General features: G+C 35.4%; 1 protein-coding gene across 1 annotated transcript in view; it reads right to left on the bottom strand.

Annotated features, from left to right (window-relative positions):
• SMC5 (structural maintenance of chromosomes 5) overlaps window positions 1–24,819 on the bottom strand; it is a 55,375-nt gene that overhangs the window by 17,170 nt on the left and 13,386 nt on the right. The window contains exons 6-13 of the mRNA XM_069815996.1: window positions 19,608–19,731; window positions 14,089–14,206; window positions 13,691–13,819; window positions 13,314–13,515; window positions 11,839–11,970; window positions 10,696–10,850; window positions 9,072–9,286; window positions 1,544–1,707 (exon numbers count right to left, since the gene is read on the bottom strand). Coding sequence (XP_069672097.1) covers window positions 1,544–1,707; window positions 9,072–9,286; window positions 10,696–10,850; window positions 11,839–11,970; window positions 13,314–13,515; window positions 13,691–13,819; window positions 14,089–14,206; window positions 19,608–19,731 — 1,239 coding nt within the window. The remainder of the gene's footprint in view (window positions 1–1,543; window positions 1,708–9,071; window positions 9,287–10,695; window positions 10,851–11,838; window positions 11,971–13,313; window positions 13,516–13,690; window positions 13,820–14,088; window positions 14,207–19,607; window positions 19,732–24,819) is intronic.

Here is a 24,819-nt window from a genome sequence, read left to right as displayed (position 1 = left end):
ATGTTCATGACTCCGCTTCTTAAATTTTAAATTGTATGTCTTGTCTGTCAGAATGAAACTGAGGCTCCAAAATCTCTTCCATGCGTTTCCAATTCTTCTCTGAATCTCATTCTGTCGTCTGTTATGAAAGGACATTAGTTGGCCGAGGTAGCTGTATTCAGTCACGTAGTCTAGTTGTCTGCTTCCTATTGTGATTGGTATTTTGGAGTTGTTAGTCATAACTTTTGTTTTCTGTGGGTTTAGTTGTAGTCCTACTTCTGTGCTGAGGTTCTGTAGCTCCACTATCATTGCTTCCAGTTTTTTGGCTGACATGGCTAGGAGTACAATGTCGTCTGCAAACCGTATATTAGAGAGCTTCTTTCCGTCATTGAGCTTTCTCTTTCTGAACACTTCTTCGAGAAGGCTGTTGAACATTTTAGGGGACATAGGGTCTCCCTGTCTGACTCCTCTTTCAAGTCTGAATTCTTTTCCTTCCTTGTCTAGTCTGATTTTTGCTGTGCTATTGGCGTAAATTTTTGTTAATATTCTTATATATTTCGTTTCCACACCATGTCATTTCAGTGCTGTCATGTTCAACTGAGTCAAATGCCTTTGAGTAGTCAATGAAGGCTAAGTACAGGCTGAGGTTAAATTCTTCTGCTTTTTCAATCAATTGCGAGAGTGCTTGGAGATGGTCCGTTGTAGAGTAACCAGAACGGAAACCTGCTTGCTCGACTGGTTGGTTTTCTTCCAGAGTTAGGGTTATTCTGCGTAAGAGGATTGTTGAGAAAAGTACAGTGAACTATAGTGGACTTTATGTTGTCAGCAAACAGCTGGATACATTAAGAAGATTGATTGATTGAATCACATGTATTGGTACATCTGATACACTGAAGTCGATACCATCTGACTACTGGACCAATCTGTGGAAAGATCATTGGTCTAGGCCTAAGAAAAGTATTTGAACACTTGTAAATAACTACCACTCACAACAATTGTACTGGACTGAAGGGAATTACTGGTTTAGTGCTAACATCTCACACCTACACTCCATTCACTTTCGTCAGCTGCCACTACTTTCTCGCACATTCGACCTTGAGTGTAAAGATACTTATGTTGCAGTGGCGGCACGTTATTTTTAAATAATTCTTGATCGTGATAAGCAAAAATACCCAGGCAACAATTATGTGGTGAAATTTTAAAGTCATGATCAGTTTGTCTATGAATAAGGGTGCGACCATTATGCGATGATTGACGATTACACTGCTAATCGACTCTGTGTTCGACAATACAAGCTAATATACATTAGATACTGTAACCAAAAATTAATCTGATGATGCCTAAAGTGGTGAAAATGTTTTAATTCAATCATAGTATATCAGTAAAACAATAGTGTTTTTTCATACTTTACTCAAATAAGTCATTATAATTGTAAATTTCCTTCAAAATCATCGACTACTCTCCTTTCCTTTTAACATTATATTTGTCATTATGCCTCTTTATCAAAACTATCACATAATATATGAATAAATTAATGAATGCATAACAGAAGAAGACACTATACCTGTGAAGAAATATGACATTTTGAGTGGTATTCTTTCGCAATGAGCATAGGTAGAAGCGTCTCCAACAGGAATATTATAGATCTTGTACATTCTGCATAAGTACTTCATAATAGGTTCTGGTGCACTAATCATCTCTCGTAAGTATGAGTGAAAACCATATTGCCTAGAAAAAAAAAAGTTTAAGTTTATGATTAGAGGTTTCTCAACAATTCTTTCACATCAAAGAGTGTGTATAACAAGGAAGACAAATTTTCTGCGTAGGTAAGCACTTATTAAATCCCTGCAGTGGCTGGATTCGGCCTGTTACGCAGGTGGTCTCGATTTGAGTCCTGATCTGACCTGGAATTTGTCATGTGAGGGGCGTCACAGTTGGGATTCTTCTCGGAGTTATTCTGTTTCCCCATATTAATTCTGATCTCCATAACATTATCATTCCACAACATTCCCCAAACATTCTTAAATTATTCATTAGTACTTACTTACAAATGGCTTTTAAGGAACCCGAAGGTTCATTGCCGCCCTCAAATAAGCCCGCCAGAGGTCCCTATCCTGTGCAAGATTAATTCAGTCTCTATCATCATACCCCACCTCCCTCAAATCCATTTTAATATTATCCTCCCATCTACGTCTCGGCCTCCCTAAAGGTCTTTTTTCCTCCGGTCTCCCAAATAGCACTCTAAATGCATTTCTGGATTCGCCCATACGTGCTACTTGCCCTGCCCTCTCAAACGTCTGGATTTTAAGTTCCTAATTATGTCAGGTGAAGAATACAATGCGTGCAGTTCTGCGTTGTGTAACTTTCTCCATTCTCCTGTAACTTCATCCCGTTTAGCCCCAAATATTTTCCTAAGCACCTTATTCTCAAACACTCTTAACCTATGTTCCTCTCTCAGAGTGAGAGTCCAAGTTTCACAACCATATAAATTCTAACTTTCAGATTTTTGGACAGCAGACTGGATGATAAGAGCTTCTCAACCGAATAATAACACGCATTTCCCATATTTATTCTGCATTTAATTTCCTCCCGAGTGTCATTTATATTTGTTACCGTTGCTCCAAGATATTTGAATGTTTCCACCTCTTCGAAGGATAAATCCCCAATTTTTATATTTCCATTTCGTATAATATTCTGGTCACGAGACATCATATACTTTGTCTTCACGGGATTTACTTACAAACCGTTTTACTTGCTTCAAGTAAAATTTCCGCGTTTTCCCTAATCGTTTGTGTATTTTCTCCTAACATATTCACGTCATCCGCATAGACAAGAAGCTGATGTAACCCGTTCAATTCCAAACCCTGCCTGTTATCCTGAACTTTCCTAATGGCATATTCTAAAGCAAAGTTAAAAAGTAAAGGTGATAGTGCATCTCCCTGCTTTAGCCCGCAGTGAATTGGAAAAGCATCAGATAGAAACTGACCTATACGGACTCTGCTGTATGTTTCACTGAGACACATTTTAATTAATCGAACTAGTTTCTTGGGAATACCAAATTCAATAAGAATATCATATAATACTTCCCTCTTAACCGAGTCATATGCCTTTTTGAAATCTATGAATAACTGATGTACTGTACCCTTATACTCCCATTATTTCTCCAATAACTGTCGAATACAAAAAATCTGATCAATAGTAAATTATTCATTAGTGCATTCTTAAATTTATTGATGAGGAATCTTCTATGCCACATCAATAAATTTAAGAATGCAGTTATATTGTCAGACTCCAAAGCAGCTATTCTATCAATAGTCTCTAAACACACACAATCTCAAACAGCAGAAATAACTAAAATGCTCTCTCAATTAATATCACTCAATAAAAGAATTGTATTCCAATGGATACCATCCCATTGTGGAATCCTGGGAAACTAGAATGCGGATGCTTTAGCAAAGAAGGGCAGCACTGCTACTTACAGACCTGTTACTAAATCTACATATTACTATGTGAAAAGACTTATTAAATCTACATACTTAAGACTTCAACAAACAAAATTTGATAATACAATCTGAAGGGAAAAAATGGAACTCTCTGCATCAAAATCCACAGTTAATTCCCGATTTACCACGAAAATCGTCTGTAGCTGCATTTAGATTGACAACAGGCCGACTGTTTGGCCAAGCATCTGCATAGAATTGGAATATATCAGTCCCCTAACTGCCCATTGTGCAACTCAAGCCAAGAAATGGATTCGGAACACCTCAAAATCTGTGCTTCAGTGGCTGACCATGATAATATCTTTGAAAAATATTGGAGTGCAAGAGGTCAAATGACTTTGTTGTCAAATGCCTAGCATTAGAAAACAACAACAACACATTCCCCAAACACCTGATATTGATGCATGGAGGGAGCTGGTCAAGGGACAAGTGGAATTGCCTGCAAAAAAACCTGCATACACAGTATCTGGTTATAGTGACCTCATCCCAAAATTCAATTCAATTCAAAGCACTTTTTAAATATCAAGTCACTTTTAGTTCCTTAAACTATACTCTCTATCTAATGAAATTTATAAGCTTGTACTTGCTATTTGGGAAAAGGAAATTGTACCAGATCAATGGAAGGAGTCCATAATCGTATCTATCTTTAAGAAGGGGGACAAGACTAACTGTAGTAACTTTCGAGGAATATCACTTTTGTTGACGTCGTACAAAATTTTGTCCAATATTCTTTTGAGAAGGTTAACTCCATATGTAGATGAAATTATCGGGGATCATCAGTGTGGTTTTAGGCGTAATAGATCAACTATTGACCAGATATTTTGTATTCGACAGATAATGGAGAAAAAATGGGAGTATAAGGGTACAGTGCACCAGTTATTCATAGATTTCAAAAAGGCATATGACTCGGTTAAGAGAGATGTTTTATATGATATTCTTATTGAATTTGGTATTCCCAAGAAACTAGTTTGATTAATTAAATGTGTCTCAGTGAAACGTACAGCAGAGTTCATATAGGTCAGTTTCTGTCAGATGCGTTTCCAATTCACTGTGGGCTGAAGCAAGGAGATGCACTATCACCTTTACTTTTTAACTTTGCTCTAGAGTATGCCATTAGGAAAGTCCAAGATAACAGAGAGGGTGTGGAATTGAACGGGTTACATCAGCTGCTTGTCTATGCGGATGACGTGAATATGTTAGGAGAAAATCCAGAAACGATTAGGGAAAATACGGAAATTCTACTTGAAGCAAGTAAAGCGATAGGGTTGGAAGTAAATACCGAAAAGACTAAGTATATGATTATGTCTCGTGACGAGAATATTATACGAAATGGAAATATAAAAATTGGAAATTAGAAGAGGTGGAGAAATTCAAATATCTTGGAGCAACAGTAACAAATATAAATGATACTCGGGAGGAAATTAAACACAGAATAAATATGGGAAATGCCTGTTATTATTCTGTTGAGAAACTTTTATCATCCAGTCTGCTGTCAAAAAAATCTGAAAGTTAGAATTTATAAAAGTTATATTACGGTTGTTCTTAATGGTTGTGAAACTTGGACTCTCACTTTGAGACAGGAACATAGGTTAAGGGTGTTTGAGAATAAGGTGCTTAGGAAAATATTTGGGGCCAAGAGGGATGAAGTTACAGGAAAATGGAGAAAGTTAGACAACACAGAACTGCACGCATTGTATTCTTCACCTGACATAATCAGGAACATTAAATCCAGACGTTTGAGATGGGCAGGGCATGTAGCACGTATGGGCGAATCCAGAAATGCATACAGTGTGTTAGTTGGGAGGCCGGAGGGAAAAAGAGCTTTAGGGAGGCCGAGACGTAGACAGGAAGATAATATTAAAATGTATTTGAGGGAGGTGAGATATGATGATAGAGACTGGATTAATCTTGCTCAGGATAGGGGCTTATGTGAGGGCGGCAATGAACCTCCGGGTTCCTTAAAAGCCAGTAAGTAAGTAAACTATACTCTCTATTTTTTATTGCTAACATTAAAGAGAAAAAACGGAAAGATTCAATGCTTTGCAATATACAGTGTCAGTAATATGTGAGTTTGCTAATTCCCCTATGGCACTCATTTTAAAATGTCACATCTTCATTGCAATAGAATGAGTTCAATCACTGTGAATTAACAGGGAAACGAATCTTCTGAGAAATCTGAATTCTAGAGTTACATTTTTTTCTGGCATCCCATGATGTTTAAAAATAAATAAAGCTTAAATACAATATTTATTTGCATTAATCGACCTGGTTGGTGAGTTGGTATAGCGCTGGCCTTCTATGCCTAAGGTTGCGGGTTCGATCCTGGCCAGGTCAATGGCATTTAAGTGTGCTTAAATGCGACAGGCTCTTGTCAGTAGATTTACTGGCATGTAAAAGAACTCCTGCGGGACAAAATTCCGGCACATCCGGCGATGCTGATATAACCTCTGCAGTTGCGAGCGTCATTAAATAAAACATAACATTTAACATCTTTGCATTATTTGCAACCTTCTGTGTAATGTTATTAATGGAAAAAAAAAAATGCAGTCTCATTTTAAAAAAATAAGTGACCTTGATATCTCTGACGTCCTTAATCAAACAAAATTTTTTTTTTTTCCACTGGCAAGTACTTGATTTCGCATCATTCACTCAACCATTCCCATTTATGAGCAACATGTCAAAGCTGTAGTTCTTTTTGTCATTGTAAGTACAGTAGAACTTGGTTATAGCAACCTCGTTTCATGCGACACCTCGCCTTTAACGTCAAATATTCTGTGGTCCCAACTAATTCCCCATAAGATATATGCTTTTCTACCTTGCTTAATACGACGAACATATATGCGTCTACCTCGCATGTAACGTCATTTTCAACCTCAGTTTCGAATACAATTTTCTAAGAACCAAAGTATTTTAAGAAATATTTTGCTGAAATCTGGCAAATCCTTTAGTGTTCCCTTCTATCATAGACCTCTGGAATGCAGGCAGATTCCCATCCCATTGAAACCTGCCCGAATTCATGCGGTATTAATGGTACCTGCAGGAAGTTTTCACCAAGTGCACGCATTTTAATGCAGTATGGCCACTAAAAGAAGTGAGTGACACTTTAGAAGCCATTAGAATTGTGAACATTTCTATGAAGCTAGAGGAGGGAGTATGAATCTAGGAGAAGGAGGAGTGAAATTGCAACTGAAATAATGATCATAGAAAGTAATTTAGAAAGTGTATACTGGGCAAGTAGGAGACAACAAAGTAAAATGATTACTTCACTCCTAAGTTTGGTGAGTAATGAACAAACTGTTTTAATACAGAATACCGTATTTACAATTGTTGTTGTTTTCTAACGCCAGGCGTTTGACAATAAAGTCATTTGACCTCTTGCACTCCAATATTTTTCAAAGATATTATCATGACCAGCCAATGAAGCACAGATTTTGAGGTGTTCCAAATCCATTTCTTGGTTTGAGTTGCACAATGGGCAGTTAGGGGACTGATATATTCCAATTCTATGCAGGTGTTTAGCCAAACAATCATGGTCTGTTGCCAATCTAAATGCAGCTACAGACGATTTTCGTGGTAAATCGGGAATTAACTGTGGATTTTGATGCAGAGAGTTCCATTTTTTCCATTTACAATTGTACGTGTATTTTATTGTGTTCATGGTATGCTTAAAAGTGAATACATAAATCTAAAATAAGCTTAATTATGTTTATTATTTTCAATTTTCCACCTCACTAGACTGATAATATGAATCTCGGTTACTACAGCACTCGTTTATAACAACATAATTTTCAAGGTCCCTTGGATGTCGTTATAACCAAGTTCTACTGTGTTGTTCTTGATGCACCATGGAAGGTGAACTACATAGCATAGCATGGTGAGGTGGTGATGATGATTAATGGAGTATTGGTAGAATACTGGTAAGGGAAATGGATATACTATGCGAAAACCTACTAATCATGGTCTCTGTTCACCATAAATTCCACTTGGATTTCAACCCAGTTACAAGAATAAAAAGCTGAAGTTCTAGCCATTTGGGTAATAGTGTGTCGACCAAACAGAAAATTTGTCTTGATCATTCAAGTACTATTTGATACAATGAAAACGTTGCTGAAAAACTTTTTCAGGAACTCAAAAAGAATGAAGGTATTTCACATGGCAAAGGTTATTTTTTATTTTATTTTATTGGGTTATTTTACGATGCTGTATCAACATCTAGGTTATTTAGCGTCTGAATGATATGAAGGTGATAATGCCGGTGAAATGAGTCCAGGGTCCAGCACCGAAAGTTACCCAGCATTTGCTCGTATTGGGTTGAGAGAAAACCCCGGAAAAAACCTCAACCAGGTAACTTGCCCCGACCGGGATTCGAACCTGGGCCACCTGGTTTCGCAGCCAGACACGCTGACTGTTACTCCACAGGTGTGGACTGGCAAAGGTTATTGAACTATTCTATACAGTATGTAATATATGGAATATGCAATACAAAACTTTAAACTGTTTATACCACTTTGGCCTCATCAGCATTGGAGTTTCTAAATCTGAACCCATGACATAACACAATGATCACTTACCGAATATACGCGAATACTCAATGCCATCGAATAATCCACTCAATCTGATTTTAGGAAAAAAATTAAATAAATAAATATAATTGGCCGTAATTTGTGTTTCAAATAATGCATGCACCCCAGTTTTTCTTCACTAAATTCGGAAAAAATATGTGCAGAGTATTTGTATATATATGATGTGTTTCTATGAAATAATAAAGTTTAACTAGTCTTACTTCTTATTAAAAATTATATATCCCGAGTCTTCATTGCATTTTGCGTATGAGTGTGTAGAGGTGTTGCCCATTCACTCGTTTCATATCTTTTGAATATTTGTTAAACTTTTTTCTTGGACTTTGGACTTGGACAAGTGGGTGTGTGAAGTCGTGTCGGGTGGGCCATGGAACTAGACGGGACACTGTTACTTTGCAGAAGATGCTCGGAATGAGAGTCATTCGTGGTCGGGCAACGTCCCGGTCTGTCACAAAAACAGTCCATTGCCTTTCTCACAGTTACATGACTGATATATCCCAACTCCTATCACAATGGACAATTTTATTGTAGAGTGGAACATTGTTTGGCTGTGGGTGGTTCTCATTTTGGGCGTCTGTGGTAAGGTTTGGTTAGTAATAAGTGTTGTGTTTGGTTTTGTGGCCTACTCAACATGATTTTGCGTACTCATTTGTCTCAAGTGTGGAATTAACGAAACAAGTTTCAGAAATGGGTGAGGGATGTGAGGCGGGTGAATGGGTGGAATTTCTACACGTTCATGCACGGAATTTGGTGGAGATTCGGAATGTGTAAATTTTAATATAGGGTGCCATTAAGTTTTACTGGAGAACGGATAGACAGATAGCTGCAGAAGAAAAGTGAGGGACAATGCGACAATGTCACGTCCATTTTGTGTGTGGCGCCAGAAAGCCAAGTATCATATCCAGTTTCCATTGACTGAGGAATTCGGGGAGCAGATAGAAGTTAAAAGATACAGGTTACAGAGCTGTCAAAAAGTTGCTTCTTTCCTTGTGACCACAGAAACTTCACAAACCTCAGATCGCCTATTGGAATATATGGCTTGTAAGTTGACGTTGACGGATGTTCAGGTCCTGAATGAACAGCATTGATTTTCAAGTGCTGTTCATCTCTCAGCACAGTCAATAATTTGTTCATATCATCTTTATCTTCACATGTGAATGCTACTAAATCTCGAGAACTTACTACATTCTCAACATATTTTGCATTCCCCGCAACTGTTACATTAATCTGGAAAAGAAAAAGCAAATAAAATTGCATACATTAGTATTAATTTTCTTTAAAACTGACATACAGTATGTCTTTTTGGACTATTCATTCAACTTTCTTACAATTCTGTAGTGAAATATAGGATAATTGCAATTATGTCTAGAAGATAAATATTTGTTCTCGTCTCCTCCCTGTCAGTCATTCTCTCATTTTCTTCCCAAGTGCAAATTCATTCAGATTCAATCAAATTACACTACACACATAAATTCAACAAACTGAAAGAGTAGTAAAATGTAACATTACATTGTATTCGAATTAATTTTGTGTGAACAGATAGGACCAATACCATAAAACGTCCTTCCAAAGAATCAATTAAATAGATAATGAGATAGATGAAAGTAAATTATTTTTCTTAAATACTGGAAGAGAGAGAAAACTCTAAGGAGAAATACTGTTCATTACTTACTAATCTACTTATCTACTAATACTTCCCTGGCCAATTTTAATTTTACTGACATTCTCTGATCTTCACTGACTTTCAAGGTCTGTGAGAACCCTAAAATAAAGCAGCTGGTGCGAAATCCGAATTAGCTGTAATGAGTATATATACATTAATTTATGTTCAGTGGCTGGTCATGATAATATCTTTGAAAAATATTGGAGTGCAAGAGGTCAAATGACTTTACTGTCGAATGCCTGGCATTAGAAAACAACAACAACATTAATTTATGTAAATTCATTACCAAACCTGTATGCACATAGAATTCTTCCAATTCAGAAACAACTAAGTAAACTAAAAGAACTCCAAAAGGAAATAACATTTCAATGGATACCTAGTCATTGTGGTATACCTGGAAACGAGAAAGTCGATAGTATTGCAAAACAGGCAACATATTTGCAACCAAGGCCTCTTCAAGTGATATCTCTATCCAGTGCTTTTGCTTCAGTAAAGTCTCATTTTACAAACCTATGGATCAACAATTGGCTGTCTTCTGACAAAGGAAAAATTTTACAGTCTGTACAAAAGAAACCAAATAACCTGGAAATGTACAAAAACTTGCCCAGACATGTTCAAACATTTTTAACAAGAGCCAGAACAGGTCACATTGTCACTCAATTGTACCTACACCGATTTCACATTTCTGATAATCCTACTTGTCTGTGGTGAAGATCTGGAACACATTCTTCTATACTGTCCATCCATAAATCACAAAAGAAGTAAATTAAAATCATCAGTACCAGTTACAGAAGACACAGCCCTGCAGTATATATTGACTACACCCCACCTCTGGCTACTAGCAACAGGCATTTATAATGAACACCGATCAAAATACCCCTCATTTCTCGTGAAAAACAACAACTGAATAGACTATAGTGGACTTTATGTTGTCAGCAAACAGCTGGATACATTAAGAAGATTGATTACCTACCTCTAGCATCATTGGTTCAAATATATTGTACCGAAAATTGTCCTTGTTTCTACGAAACCACATAACAGCTTCGTAAACGTGGTTTCTCCTCCGACGCAAGATTTCCAACCGTTGATTTCCCACATCTTCAATCTTCTGCTTTTCATTCTCTTTTGCTGCAAACGAAAAATATATATATCACACAGGTTGATTCAGGAGGAAATAGCCATACATTGTGAAGTGATAGCATGTGCGTTTCAAAAGCAAAAACATTATACAGGGTGCAAATGATACAACTTGGCAAAATTACATCAACAGAACATATAAGTCTACTGAACAAAATGTACAGCAACATTTAATTATTTCTTGTAATTTTATTTTTAATTTGTAAAATACTATGTTTTTAAAATTGATAGTAATCTAATATTTTTTTTACATTTTGAATGAACATCAAAGAACTTGCACCGATACACAACAAAATAACAAACGAAGGCAGCTTCAGCGTATCGGGCAAAGTAAATAAAGACCGTCTATTCTCATATTAAAAAAAAAAGGTAGAATGATAAAGCACTTTTTTTTTTTTGGAAAAACATGGAAAGATACAGAAAAATATTATTCAATTTTTTCCTTCAGTTATTTATGCTCTACCACCAGTACTTCTTTGGCAGTTTATATTGTTTACACTGGCTATGTCCAACAAGTGAAATCCGGGGGAAAGTGTAACTTACTGCTCTCTGTGCACTCTTCAAGCATAAGCTGAAGTAAGCGCTGGAGTTGAAGTGTCCAACTTGTAACTATGAATAACTGCGCACACCCAACAGATTTACACGGTCATGCACATCTAACAACAGTTTAAACTAGTCTAGTCTGAACATACAATCAGTAAATATACACAAAATGTCAACTGCATGTTCTTTAAAATGAAGATGGTCAAGTGTTTAGTTTGCGCAAAAGAAAGCATAAACATACCAAATTTAATTTCCAAGATATTATTCTTCATTCTATAGTGGACAATATGATAAATACAAAAACCAGAAAGTTGTGGCTATTATTGATATCACACGAATAAGTTGGAGATAATAACTGTATATTATTATTATTTTTCATTAGGTGACGTGTTTTAATAAAATTTTCCACAGCTAGCAATAAAATTAAAACCCTCACCTCTAACATCAAGAACAACACTTTCAAGGCCTGTTTGTAGGTTCTCCCTCTCTTGACGAAGTGCCATTGTGGCTGCTGCCTTGTGATTCATTTCAATTCGCAGTTTCTCCAATTCTTCTTGAATCATATCCACTGAAACACATGAACATAATTTTAAAATGTAGTGAGCATACGCGTATCAAATCTTTCACGTATTATCACGTAAACATAAAAGATTTATAGGAACTGTGATAGACCCTTAAAATGAATGAATTCCATATGAAATCGATCAGTAAAAAACCTCGCTTTTTTTCTTTATACTCTAATTTTTTCCCTACTTATACAAGGTGCTAAGAGGAGTGCATTTTCAAAAATATACTATCGAAAGTCAAACGGTTTTCGTATTATTGAGAGACAAATTTAGCGTATTTTATAAAAACAAGACTCTTTCAGCGCTCAGAACTCTGGAACCATTTACTGCATAACACTGAACGAGACCTTATTTTGAAACTGACATTTGGTAGGTTATGTTAAGAAGTAATCCTTACTTTTATTGTACACAGAGAGACAGATAATCTGATTTTACTTGCTTTTAGGCTTTTTGGCCATTTGTAAAAAAAAATAATGAGAAAAAACCTTGCATTATTAAGAGGGATTCGGCATTGTTTGCTTAGTGGTATGGCAATAAGTTTCGAGGGTATTAAATAGATTATTTTCACACGCCTAGACTTGAAAAGCGTAGTACCGCACGCACTGCCTGAGAGCTGAAGATAAGCGAGCGTTGGGCGTCATTTTACTCCTGTGTTTACGAAAACCTGTGATAAAGCTAGCACAGCCATGACTGCTAGACGGCACATCACGTATTTGTCTCCTGGCCTTGCTTGTCTCGGCTAAGCTCCCGTCAGCTGGTTAGTTCATGCGCGTACTATTTATTTTCTTTATTTGATATTTTCAATACTTTCTTATCAACATACCATCAGTAAAAAATATGTTTATTTGTACTTTCAATGCGGAATCTAACTATATATTTTTAAAATATGTTTTCCTAGACAACGGTGTCTTAATGAGGAAAAATCTAAATTTCTCCATTTCCATAAAAAGTAAGAAAATCTGTTTATATGTCAACATAAAGTTTAATTTCTCAGTACCAAAATAAACCATGATTTTGATCATTAGGTGAAAGGGTTTCGGAGCTAATTTTATGAAAATACGATACATTTATTTTTAATTTAAACACTATGAAGTTCTGATGCCTCAAACTTTGCCCAAAGCATTGTATCACAGTTCTCTACGTACAAAAAAAGTTTCATTGTATTTAGAAATTGTAAGGTCAATTTTCTCTATATTTCGGTCGATTTGAAATGGAATAACTCCAATGTATCTGTGTATGTATGTAATCTTCAGGATTTAACTTTCCAATTTGCAAGAACAATATCTTGGTGCAAATTCAAAGCTTGACATATTCAGAACAGAGTTAATTATATAACTTAATGTACCTGACTCTTCGCTGGCATTTTGAAGGTCATTCTGAAGCTTGCTTATTTGCTGCAAGAGTGCATTAACTTCATTCCGTCTTTTCTCTTCTGATTGAATTTTTCGATCCCTTTCTCGGGTATTCTCCTTAATAGAATCTTCTATTTTTTCTATACATTCTTGCACTTCTCTTATTGCTGTATATTTCTTACTTTTTTCTGAATTCTATGAAAATAAATACAAGGACACTATAATATAATGTATACTATACAAATACAGTTAATGAAATGTGTATCTGCCAAGGAAGATCGCTATTTTTAGTCAGTAATTATACAAAACTACATTATATACTTAAATTTATAAAAGCTGAAAAAAAAAATTACGGAAATTTTACACTTACTTTCTTAAATATCTTCTTTTCTATGTCTGTTACCTTCTCTTTAGCTGCAGAGACTTTTTTCTCCATAGGAGCATATCTTTTCTTATGTTCTGCCAGAGCCTTCATGGCACCTTCTTTGTCAATTTTCATCTAAGAGAAATAAAAATTTATAACACAACACTACGTGAACAAATTCAATATAATGTTTCCCCATAATAAACACAGTGGTATGAGACCTTACGCATTTACTTAGAGTAATGAATGGAAATAAAGGGAAACATTTGGATTTTCTCATTCTCACCCCCTTCAAATTTTAGAATTATGAACAATTAAGGTCTGTCTACTAAATCATAATACAGTCTCAGAGTTTCAAATGTAAGACCTCGAATTACAAAAAGGGAATTCTAATTTAATATTACCTCATTGCTCTTGCGCCTTGCAATGTTAAATAACATCCATGCTCGTTTTTGTTTCAAGAGTTCAACTAACTTCAAGAGTGTTTTCTTTTCAGATATGTTTCCAACTGTCACTTGTATCCTGAAACATGCAACATTTGTACACTTTCAAGTTAAACATACAACATGATTATTATGCATTTTATTTCAAATATGTCTCATAAACCCACGAAGAACCTTGTAACCCCTATCAGGAAGATCCCTCAGACAGCATAAGAGGGACTCCACCAGAATAGCAGTAGCAGTAATAATCTATATATATAATTTGAACTGGTAATGGAAATTACGGGAAAACGGCTGAACGGATTTTAATGAGTGACCCCTCATTTTCATGCCTGGCATCCAACGTTTTTCGGAAAAGTAGTAGATTTCAGTGAAATGTCAATTTTCCTACATAATTTTCCTATTTTCCAAAATCCATCTGTTGTCAGTTTTGAGAACTAATTTTATCGAATCACTGCCGACTTGATTGAATTTCAGATCAAAACACACACTACAATAAACAATAGGCTATTACACGAAGGCCATGACCTGCAGGATTGCCGACATATTTAGAGCTCAATTCAATTTGTTATTAAAAACTGATTCTGCAGTGTATAATTTTCTGAGTACAACTGTGTATTGGATATTCAAATCTACGAAACTGGAGGTGGTTTGATGACATTATTACCATTAGAAATTAAATATTATTATAGTTAATATCATGATGCATCTATTTTTCATTAATTGTACATAATATTGATGCTATATTGATGGCATGAAAGTGAAACGTTTTGTGGTTATGTAAGTAAATGCAGAGAATATCTTAATTTAGATCTTCATTTCTATAATTTACTGAGTGGCTGCTATATATAAACTACAAAACTTAAGATAATAATATTGTTATTAAAAATCAAATATTTTTATACTTATTAACCCAGTGGGGTTGGGTCTTTTTCATATACTTAATGGCGGTGTAGTGTAGATATTGATATGTGTCATTGTCTTCAGTATTGGCTCGAGAGAGCGCAAAAATTACAGTTCCTAAGGAAAGATCAAAAGGTATTACTTACTGATAAAATAAGAGGCCTAGAAAATTTTGTAGTCTCCAGATCATTTCAGCAAGATCTCTTAGTAGGATAAAATGATTTTACGCTCTACATTTCAAGTTCTACATGCAGCAGCTATACGAAAATGCTATTGTTCGAAAGCTTAGCAAACCTGGCATCTTTTTAACTTTTGCCTACAATCCACAATGACCTGAAATAGCTACTGCTATCGTCCTGACATTGCTACTTGCGTTTTCGCGTTGAAACTCAAAAACTGAAGTTGGATAGGTTCAAGAAAAAGTATTTGGCCTAAAAAAATCCATTCAGAGGGAGTATGTTTCATTATTATGGAAGCAAATAACTATCAAAAAGACAAGTATTCTTCATTGAAAATAAATCTGAAAAATTTTTATTTGAACGTCTAACGAACTTAGTTTGCAGCAGTATTTGCTGCACAAGCCACTAGTAATTTATTTATTTATTTATATTTTTGTGCTGGTCAACAGTTGTTGGCCAATTATAGACCAGCACATTAGTACAATAAAAACAAATAATACAAATGTTATTAGTATGTTACAGCTTAAATAAAGATGTAATATTAATGCAGATTAAAATGATAAATATAGTGTTAAAGTTTAAATGCAGATATTCTTTTTTCTTTAATGTTTCAAGTATCACATTATATTGTACAGCTGTCAAAAGAAAAAGTGGCCGCTTTCCTGAAACAAAGTTCCCTTCGGGTATCTTCGCTACAATTCGGAGACAGGCAATGTTACATGTTGTTGGACCACATTGCCTGATATCTAAAGTTATAATTGAAACATTTTGTGTGTTATTCGATAGCGTATTGGTAGTGTTCAGGCTTCTTATTCGTGAGGTCCTGCATTCGACTACAACCTCGTGCTTTTTATGTTCTTTTTTGTTCTGTTTTTGAGAGAGACAAACTATACATAATGGCTCCTTTCTCTTTTACGATTATTTTAGTAATTAACATCAGGTTCATTAATATATTATGCCATGATTTTATCATTATGATATTGTGGCTGCAAATGGAAAGAAAAGAGATTTTATTCTCAATAAAAATATCTTTCGTGGCATAAACAAAACAAATTTACTGGCGTCGGCCTTAAAACATTCAAACAATTAAGCATTCAAAAAACAAAACAAAAAGCCACAATTCAATATTTAGTCTATCTTCCTCTTATCTCGATCATCTTGCAGTCGAGTGGGCATGGAATTGACTAGTCTTTGCAAATAGCGACTGTTCTTAGACACGATATTCCAGGCATTCTGAACATACATAAGTGTTCTGTCCATGGGCAGGTCTTTCATTGCAAGCCCAGCTATCTCCAATCTTTCCTATTTTCTGCCTTCCTCTTAGTCTCCGCATATGATCCACATATCCTAATGTCGTCTATTATTCTTTTCAACCAGAGACCCAACCAATTCCTTTTTCTCTTTCTAATCAGTTTCAGCATCATTCTTTCTTCACTCACTTTTTCAAACATAATTTTATTTCCTATTCTGTCTGTCCACTTCACACGCACCGTTCTTCACCACATCCACATTTCAAATGCTTCAATTCGTTTCTCTTCATTTCGTCGTAATGTCCATGTTCCTTCCCCATACAATACCACACTCCACACAAAGCACTTCACTAGTCTCTTCCTTAGTTCTTTTTCCAGAGGTCCGCAGAAGATCCTTCTTCTTCTATTAAAAGCTTCCTTTGTTCATGTTTGCAGTTTTTCTTGGGAAGGATAGGTCTAAATGCGGTAACATCCCGTTGCTTTCCGCACACCACTATCTCTTTCGCATCTTATTACATTCCAGGGGGCCCAAGCGTGGAGATGAGGAGAGTGGATTTGACTAATTGGGCCCTCCGGACTTCACCGAAAGTCACGGCAAGGGTTAAATATTAATTCTATCAGGATGTTTGACCCGATCAGAGACCGGGAAATCTCAATTAGCCTTTGCCCCCCGCATCCTGGACTAGCTTCTACGAATCATCAGAAAATCTTAGAGTGTGATTGGGCCAATTTTTCCGAAAATGTTTCCACACTTTCGCCCTCGTAGCTCAGCGGACGAACGTCAGAATTTAGATGTCAACGTCTCAGGTTCAATTCCTCATTACTCCTTTTCATTTTATTGTGGTTCAAGATAGTATAATGTAACTTAATAATACAAAAAGAAAAACTAATACCAGTATTATGCAACTGGATTTTTCCAAACCTAATATTAAATTTATGTTATTTATATCGCTAAAGAACAATTACAATATAAATAACTTGAATATTATTTATACAGTATCACTAAAGAACGATAACAGAATATAAATGATAAATATCGGTTTGTTTAATATAAGATATTATATAATACGCATTTAATTATCTAAATAAAATAACCTATTTTACAAAGAAAGATGGTTATTTGTGTTATAATAATTACTTACATAAAATATAGATTATTTATATTGCGAAAGAACAATAACAATATAAATAACTTGAATATTATTTTATAATACTAATCAAGGAAAACAGAATATAAATGATAACTTGAATATTATTTAAATCGCTAAAGAACGATAACAATATAAAAACGTGAATATTATTCATATCGAATTTCACAGATTTATTACAGATGTATTTAAGAAATTGTAGAAGAATAGTAATTAGTAACAGTGTCCTATTTATTCTTCTTGGAGCCAAATTTGTAACTTTTAAAAGTGTGGTTACTATGTTGAAGTGTATGTGTTGTAACGGATGCTTGATTTGTTATGTATGTGAGTCAGTTATGGGATGCTTGATTGTATTTGTGTGACTATTGTGTATTAATTTATGATGTATGGTACGGAAAGCTGCATATTTGTGTTATAGAAGTGTTACGTATGTGTGTTGTTAATGTTTTTGTATGTTTCAAATTGATAACTGATATTTGTTTTGCAATCGCAATGCCTAATTTACAGATTGTTTATGTTTTGTTTACATCGCGTAAGGTAATTTAATTTTCTTTTCCATTTCTCTTTATGCTTATCCTTTTTGTGTATAAAACTATAGCCCTAACATACATATGTAAAATAGGGCTAACCCCCACTGGAGATACAATAATAATAATTATTATTCATATTGTTATAAAACGATAACAGAATACAAATGATGACTTGAATTATATTCATATCTCTAAAGAACGATAACAAAATATAAATAACGTGATAACCATAAAGAACGATAACTGGATATAAATGATAATTTGAATATCATTTACATCGCTAAAGAACGATTAAAAAATAAAATTAAAACTTGAAGAAGGCCCCAACCCACAACCTTTGAATCATTAAACAAGCACTCTACCGCTGGTCTACGAGGCGCAGATATGGAACACTTTCATAGTTCTGGAACTGCTTGTACAAGCACATGCATCGTGTAACATCGCCGCGACCCGAAGTGGACTTTGAAAATATTCGCTGTTCACGAGTGCGGCCACTTTTTTTTTTTGACAACTGTACATGTTTATTGTATTCAGGACCCTTGTGGTCAGTCAAATTCTTTGAGCTGATGTCTTTAATGAATAAATAAAATAGTAAAGATTAAAATGATCAGTAATTAATTAATGAAGAATCATAAATAAACATAAAAAACATGATATGCCAAAATTTACAGATTATATAATGCAATTAAATCATCTGTCAATTAGTCACTACTATACATTAAATGGATCAAAATCACAATCATCCATATTGGCATTTTTTTATGCATCTCAAGATCGGAGAAAGAGATTTAGAATTTCTAGTATAGAAAATTTTGTGAACTCTAAATTCTTTAGTAAGAATAATAATAATAATAATAATAATAATAATAATAATAATAATAATAATAATAACAACAACAACAACAGTAATAGTAGTAGTGTTAGTTGGAAGACCTGAGGGGAAAAGATCTTAGGGAATGTCGAGATGTAGATGAGAGGATAATATTAAAATGTATTTGAGGGAGGTGGAATATGATGGTAGAGACTGGATTGATTGATTGATGGTTGGCTTATGTGAGGGTGGCAGCTGCAGTCGCAGCAGTAGTAGTAGTAGTAGTAGTAGTAGTAGTAGTAGTAGTAGTAGTAGTAGTAGTAGTAGTAGTAGTAGCAGCAGCAGCAGCAGCAGTAGTAGTAGTAGTAGCAGTAGTATAGTGGTGAACATAGCTGATAAAAATAATAGCAAGAAACTAGTATAAAGAAGGTGGATGTCATATTCGTTTCAGTCTCTTTAAAATGTGCCCTACTTTGTTTCCTACATTTACAGAAAATGAATTTTAGGAAACACAATTAAATCAATAATTGAAGAAACATTATGAATCTTGGAGTTCCTGCCCCATACACTTTCAAACCAGGAAATTAAAAAACAACCATCCATCTTCGAAAGTCCTTAAAATGCTCTCTTGAAACATTTTACAAAGAGAAATTTGTTACCTATCATTCCTTTGTTCCTCATTCTGTAGCTTTTGTTGTGTGATAGTAATATGGCGATCAAATTCTGCCAATCTTTTACATAAGTCCTTCAACTGCACGTGATATTCAGTCATTTCTGGAGACCCTGTGTAAAAGAATTGTAAAACACATCAGAACATAATATGTAAGTAGAATTACAATAAAGAATGTGATCAGCTAATTTTAGAAGTAATGATTCAGATTTATAACTTTGCTTTAAATTAAAAATTGGAATATGTTTTGGATATGTATTTATGCTGTAAATAATTCAGTCATGCTTTTACTTAAATAAATACAAAGCTGTGGGACAATTCGAAGACAGTGCATGTAATCTACCTGATATACTACGTATCTAAAATGTAGTAGAACTAGCTGAAAAGCCACTAATTTTGCAGCATTGAGACTGCCGGTTGTGTCATACTAGTGTACAGCTTCAACAGTGTATTCTAAGTTGAAAATTCAAGCACATTGGATTGAAAACTATATATTTCCAACAACTTTCCCCTTTTTCGCTATCTGCACTAATAAAGGAGTTTGTCTATGTCGCCGGACTTCTCAATCACCCTGTACAGTAGCGTGCAAATTAATCCGAACAACGTAATTACTTATGCAAAAACACTCAAACGGGATAAAAAAAAAGGATCTAAGACATACCTCAGTAATCTATGTGGCCTCCCTTGTTCCTAATAACAGCTCTGAGACGATTTGGCATGGATTCCACTAATTTCCCACAAATATTCATTTCTTCATTGCGAAACCATACACCAATGAGGGCAGAAATCATCTTCTCCTTTGTAGAACAATCCATTTTTTGCATTCTTCTTTTGCAAATTGACCACAAGTTCTCAATGGGGTTGATGTCGGGTGAGTTGCCTGGCCAGGGGAGTACCTGAATATTCTTCTTGTTGAAAAATTCTGTAGTTTTTCGAGATGTATGGCATGGTGCCAGGTCTTGTTGGAACACACCTCTGCCATCCGGAAATGATTTTTGCAGCTGGGGTACGATTCTGGTTTCCAATAAGTGAATATATTTGTCAGAATTCATCATTCCCATGATAGGTATTAATGCTCCAGGCCCTTCATGTGTAAAACAACCCCAAAACAATTACTTTAGGGGGGTATTTGGGTGCTTGTTGGAGATGAGCTGCTGTTACTTTTTCGGATCCTTTCCGTACGTAAGAAACACGGTGGCCATGGACCTCGAAATGAGACTCATCGGAAAAAAGTACATTCTTCCAGTCATTCACTGTCCAGTGTTGATGTAATTTTGCCCACATTAAGCGTTTTTTGCACATAACAGGGGTTAGCAGTTGCTTCTTAAGGGAACGAACAAGTGAAAAATGTGGAAAAATGGAAAAAAATACAAATTTTTGTTTTTATGTTCATAATTTTATTTAAACCTTCTACTTTCATAATATGGCCTCATTTTTTATTTGGGAGCCCTTTAAACCGTGTCACATGACGTTTAAATGTCTGCTTGCACGTGCTTCGTTGCCTTTTAAACGAGCTGTCAGCTCTAAAGTTTATGTTGAGCTTTGTAATTTGAATAAAGCGGGCTAGTTTTTTTTCTGGTGTGTATCTAGTGAAATTAAGTTTGTTGTCACTCCTGAATATACTATCAGCTTGCCTGTCAGCCCTGCAAATACTTCGTTTTGAAACTGAACGGCAAAATATTGTTTGTGGACCGTTTCTTCTCGAGTTTGTGCGTTTGTACGTGAATATTCATACTTGTTTTGCTGATTTCGTGTTATTTAGGATGTTATTAAAGTTTTACACTAATTTTGTATTCAATTAGTTGTATATATTAGTGTGAATAAGTTAGTATAAGTGCATTAGGTTAGGAATCGTCACAATAACATTCAAGACCACGTGTATAACTCAACATTTAGCATTTTAGGCATAGTTTTAGTTTTCTAAACATGAATAGACTAAGTGACATTCATAATAAGGGCAAGAAACGATCAAAATATGCTAATAGGGCTAAAAATTTAGCAAATATAAGGTGGAAGAATGCCAAAACTATTGTGGAATGTGTGCAACAAGAAAATGTGTTAGGCCTAGTTGGTGATAATGAAGATCAAGTGTCAAAAGAAACAAATAATAAACAAAGTGCTAGTGAGATAAAGTTGATAAAATATGGCAACTTGCAGGAGAATTCAAATATAAGTGCCCCCCAGTGTAGTGAAGACTACACATTAGTGCATGTAAGTTTGTGGAGTGAACTGTATAAAGGAGTAAAATGTGGTGAATGTGGAATGGATAGTGCAAAAGCTGAGCTTACTGAACCATCAGGCTTTGCATTTAAAGTGATAGTGAAGTGTTATAATTGCAACACAGTGTTGAATGAAATGTATACAAGCCCTAAGGTAGGTAACACTGAGTCAACTCGACCTCCCTTCGATGTAAATAGGAGAATGGTCAACGCCTTTGTTACCATGGGAAAAGGACACTCTGCTATGGAACAACATTGTATGGCTATGGGTATGGCAGGTTTGAGCTCACCATCCTTCAACTCTCACCTGATAAAACTGACGGAAGAAAACAAACTTGTTAGACAACATGTGTTGAGAAATGCTCACTCTGCAGTTAGACGAGCTCACATGGAAGTGGACAGTTCTATTAGTGATAGTGATGTTATAAATATTGGTGTGTCATACGATGGCACATGGATGAAGCGTGGACATACATCAAAGTATGGTTTAGGTTTAGTCATAGATATTTTAACAGGGCTAGTGTTAGATTTTGAAATAATGTCAAAATATTGCAGTACTTGTGAAAAGACAGAAAAAAAAATGGATGTCGCAAGTGACGAATATAAACAGTGGTATCAAAGTCACAAAGATGCTGGTGTTTGTGAGAAAAATTTTGATGGATCTTCAAATGCCATGGAGATGAAAGCTGCAGAAATTCTCTGGACCCGGTCCATTAGGTTGTGTAATATGAGGTACACAACCTTATTGTCTGACGGGGATGCAAAAACACACCATCACCTTCAGCAGCTTCAAGTTTATGGTGAAGGCATTGACATTAGAAAAGAAGAATGTGTGAACCACGTTGCTAAGAGAGTAGGTAAAGGTCTACAGAATATTGTTAGGGAATGGAGAGGGACAGATTCCTCAATCGGAGGCAAAAAAAAGGGAAGTCTGACTGCAGAAATGATACCTCGACTGCAAAATTACTACAGAAAGGCCATTATTGATAATATCCCCGATGTAAACAAGATGAAGAAAGCCATCTATGCAACACTTGACCATGCAATGTCCATGGATGACAAGCCCCTGCATTCAAGATGCCCTAGTGGTGAAAAGTCATGGTGCTTCTTCAACCGGGCCATTGCGATGCAAGAAGCTGTTCCGAAGCATGACTTGAAAACCATGAAGACAGTGTTGCGACCTGATGTTGTGGCTAAAATCATGCCAGTGTACTGTAGACTAGCTAGTGATGAACTTCTTAGCAAGTGCACTGCAGGAAAAACTCAAAATGTGAATGAAAGTGTTCATAGTGTGATATGGCGGAAGTGCCCAAAAGAAATTTTTGTATCAAAAAAAAAACTTGAAGTGGCTGTTACTTCTGCTGTGACTGAATTTAACATGGGTTGTACAGCAAACATTTCCATGAGAGATTTAGTGTCAACAGTGAAATTATCTCCTGCAGCATACAAAATTGGCAATAGGAGAGACAAGCGTCGACTGCAGCAAGCGGCTACTTCAACCAGTGAGAACTTCAAAACAAGCAGGAAGAAGCTACGTTTGTCAAAAAGTGTCACTGAAAGTAGGAAAAAGCAGCAGGAGGGGTCAACATATCAGGCAGGAGGGTTTTAAGCAATTTCCATAATGTGTAAGTACTCAAACATAGTGTTGTACTTTAAAACTTGATTTTCTCCCTTTTAAATTTTATTACATTTTAACATGTTCAAATTGCTCCATATGATGCATTTCTTAACCAATAGTGATGAAATTTTTACCACAAGCCCACATTACCTAAAGGAAAAAGACTGTCACATGGATTTTTAAAATATTTATTATTTGCCAAGATATAAATTGATTAAGATGCATGAAATTAATTTTTTTCTTTAAATTGGCACTCACCCAGTTTTGAATTTTTTTCTCAGTAACTAAGAAGTGCTAACTAAAAATCATGTGATAGATGTTTTATTATTGTTAGAGGAACTGTTCTATATTTTTTTTAAATTCATAATGTTAAGCATTCATCATGCAGCATTTTTTAAATATTAATTAGTATTAATTGGTAAATAATTAATTTCTTCAAAACTAATTAAGATACATTGATGAAATTTATAGGGATGTTTTAAATACATATCAGCACTCTGTGGTAAAAATTTCAGTCCATTAGCATCACAAATGCATAATTTGAATATTTCACCTGTTCATTCCCTTAATAGGCTTACGAGCCCTTCGTCCAGCTTCCAAAAGCCTACGCCGCACTGTTGTGACATGAATATTCGCCCCAGTGGTAGCCATTAACTCGCGGGTTAAGTCGACAGCAGTTAGTCTAGGATTTAATTTACTTTTCCTGACAATTAAACGATCATCTGCAGGTGAAGTCTTCCTTTTCTGGCCACAGTTTCCTTTTTTCTGGGGTGTGATGGATCCAGTCTCCCTGTACCGTTTTATGATCGAATTAACAGTAGCCAAACCGATGTGACATTCTGCAGCAATTTGCCTCTGTGTCATAGAAGAATGCTCTGCTAAGTTATAATTTTAGACCGTTTTCGTGGAGTTGTATCCATTTGTGAAGACGACAGAATGTACACAGGATTGCAGTATTAAGTCTTCAACACAACTGAAATGCTTATAAGTACAAAAAGACAGGCAAAATGTCACATATTATAAAAAAAATAATGACAGACCTTCAACAATGGAATTACACGTACTACAGATGTCAATTAAAGCGGTAAGAGCAGCTGTGAGGCCAACAATGACAGAAAATGTAAAAATATGTCGTGTTCGGATTAATTTGCACGCTACTGTATATTATATTATTACAGAAAGGGATATATCAGGAAATGGAGATGTTTTAAAATACTGGTACATTGCTGGTAGGTGTTACTTCAGAGTGTAGGGCTATAGGCAATTGCACAACATGTGATTCTACTTCAATAAATGTCAAGTTGGTTGGGCAGAAGCAGTGATCTCTGATACCTTTCCATACTTAACTGCAGTTTAATGAGTTG

This window comes from Periplaneta americana, chromosome 17 (genome assembly GCF_040183065.1).
Source record: "Periplaneta americana isolate PAMFEO1 chromosome 17, P.americana_PAMFEO1_priV1, whole genome shotgun sequence".
Lineage (NCBI taxonomy): Eukaryota > Metazoa > Arthropoda > Insecta > Blattodea > Blattidae > Periplaneta > Periplaneta americana.
The sequence above is the reverse complement of the archived record's forward strand: the minus strand, read 5'-3'. Positions and strand labels throughout refer to the sequence as shown.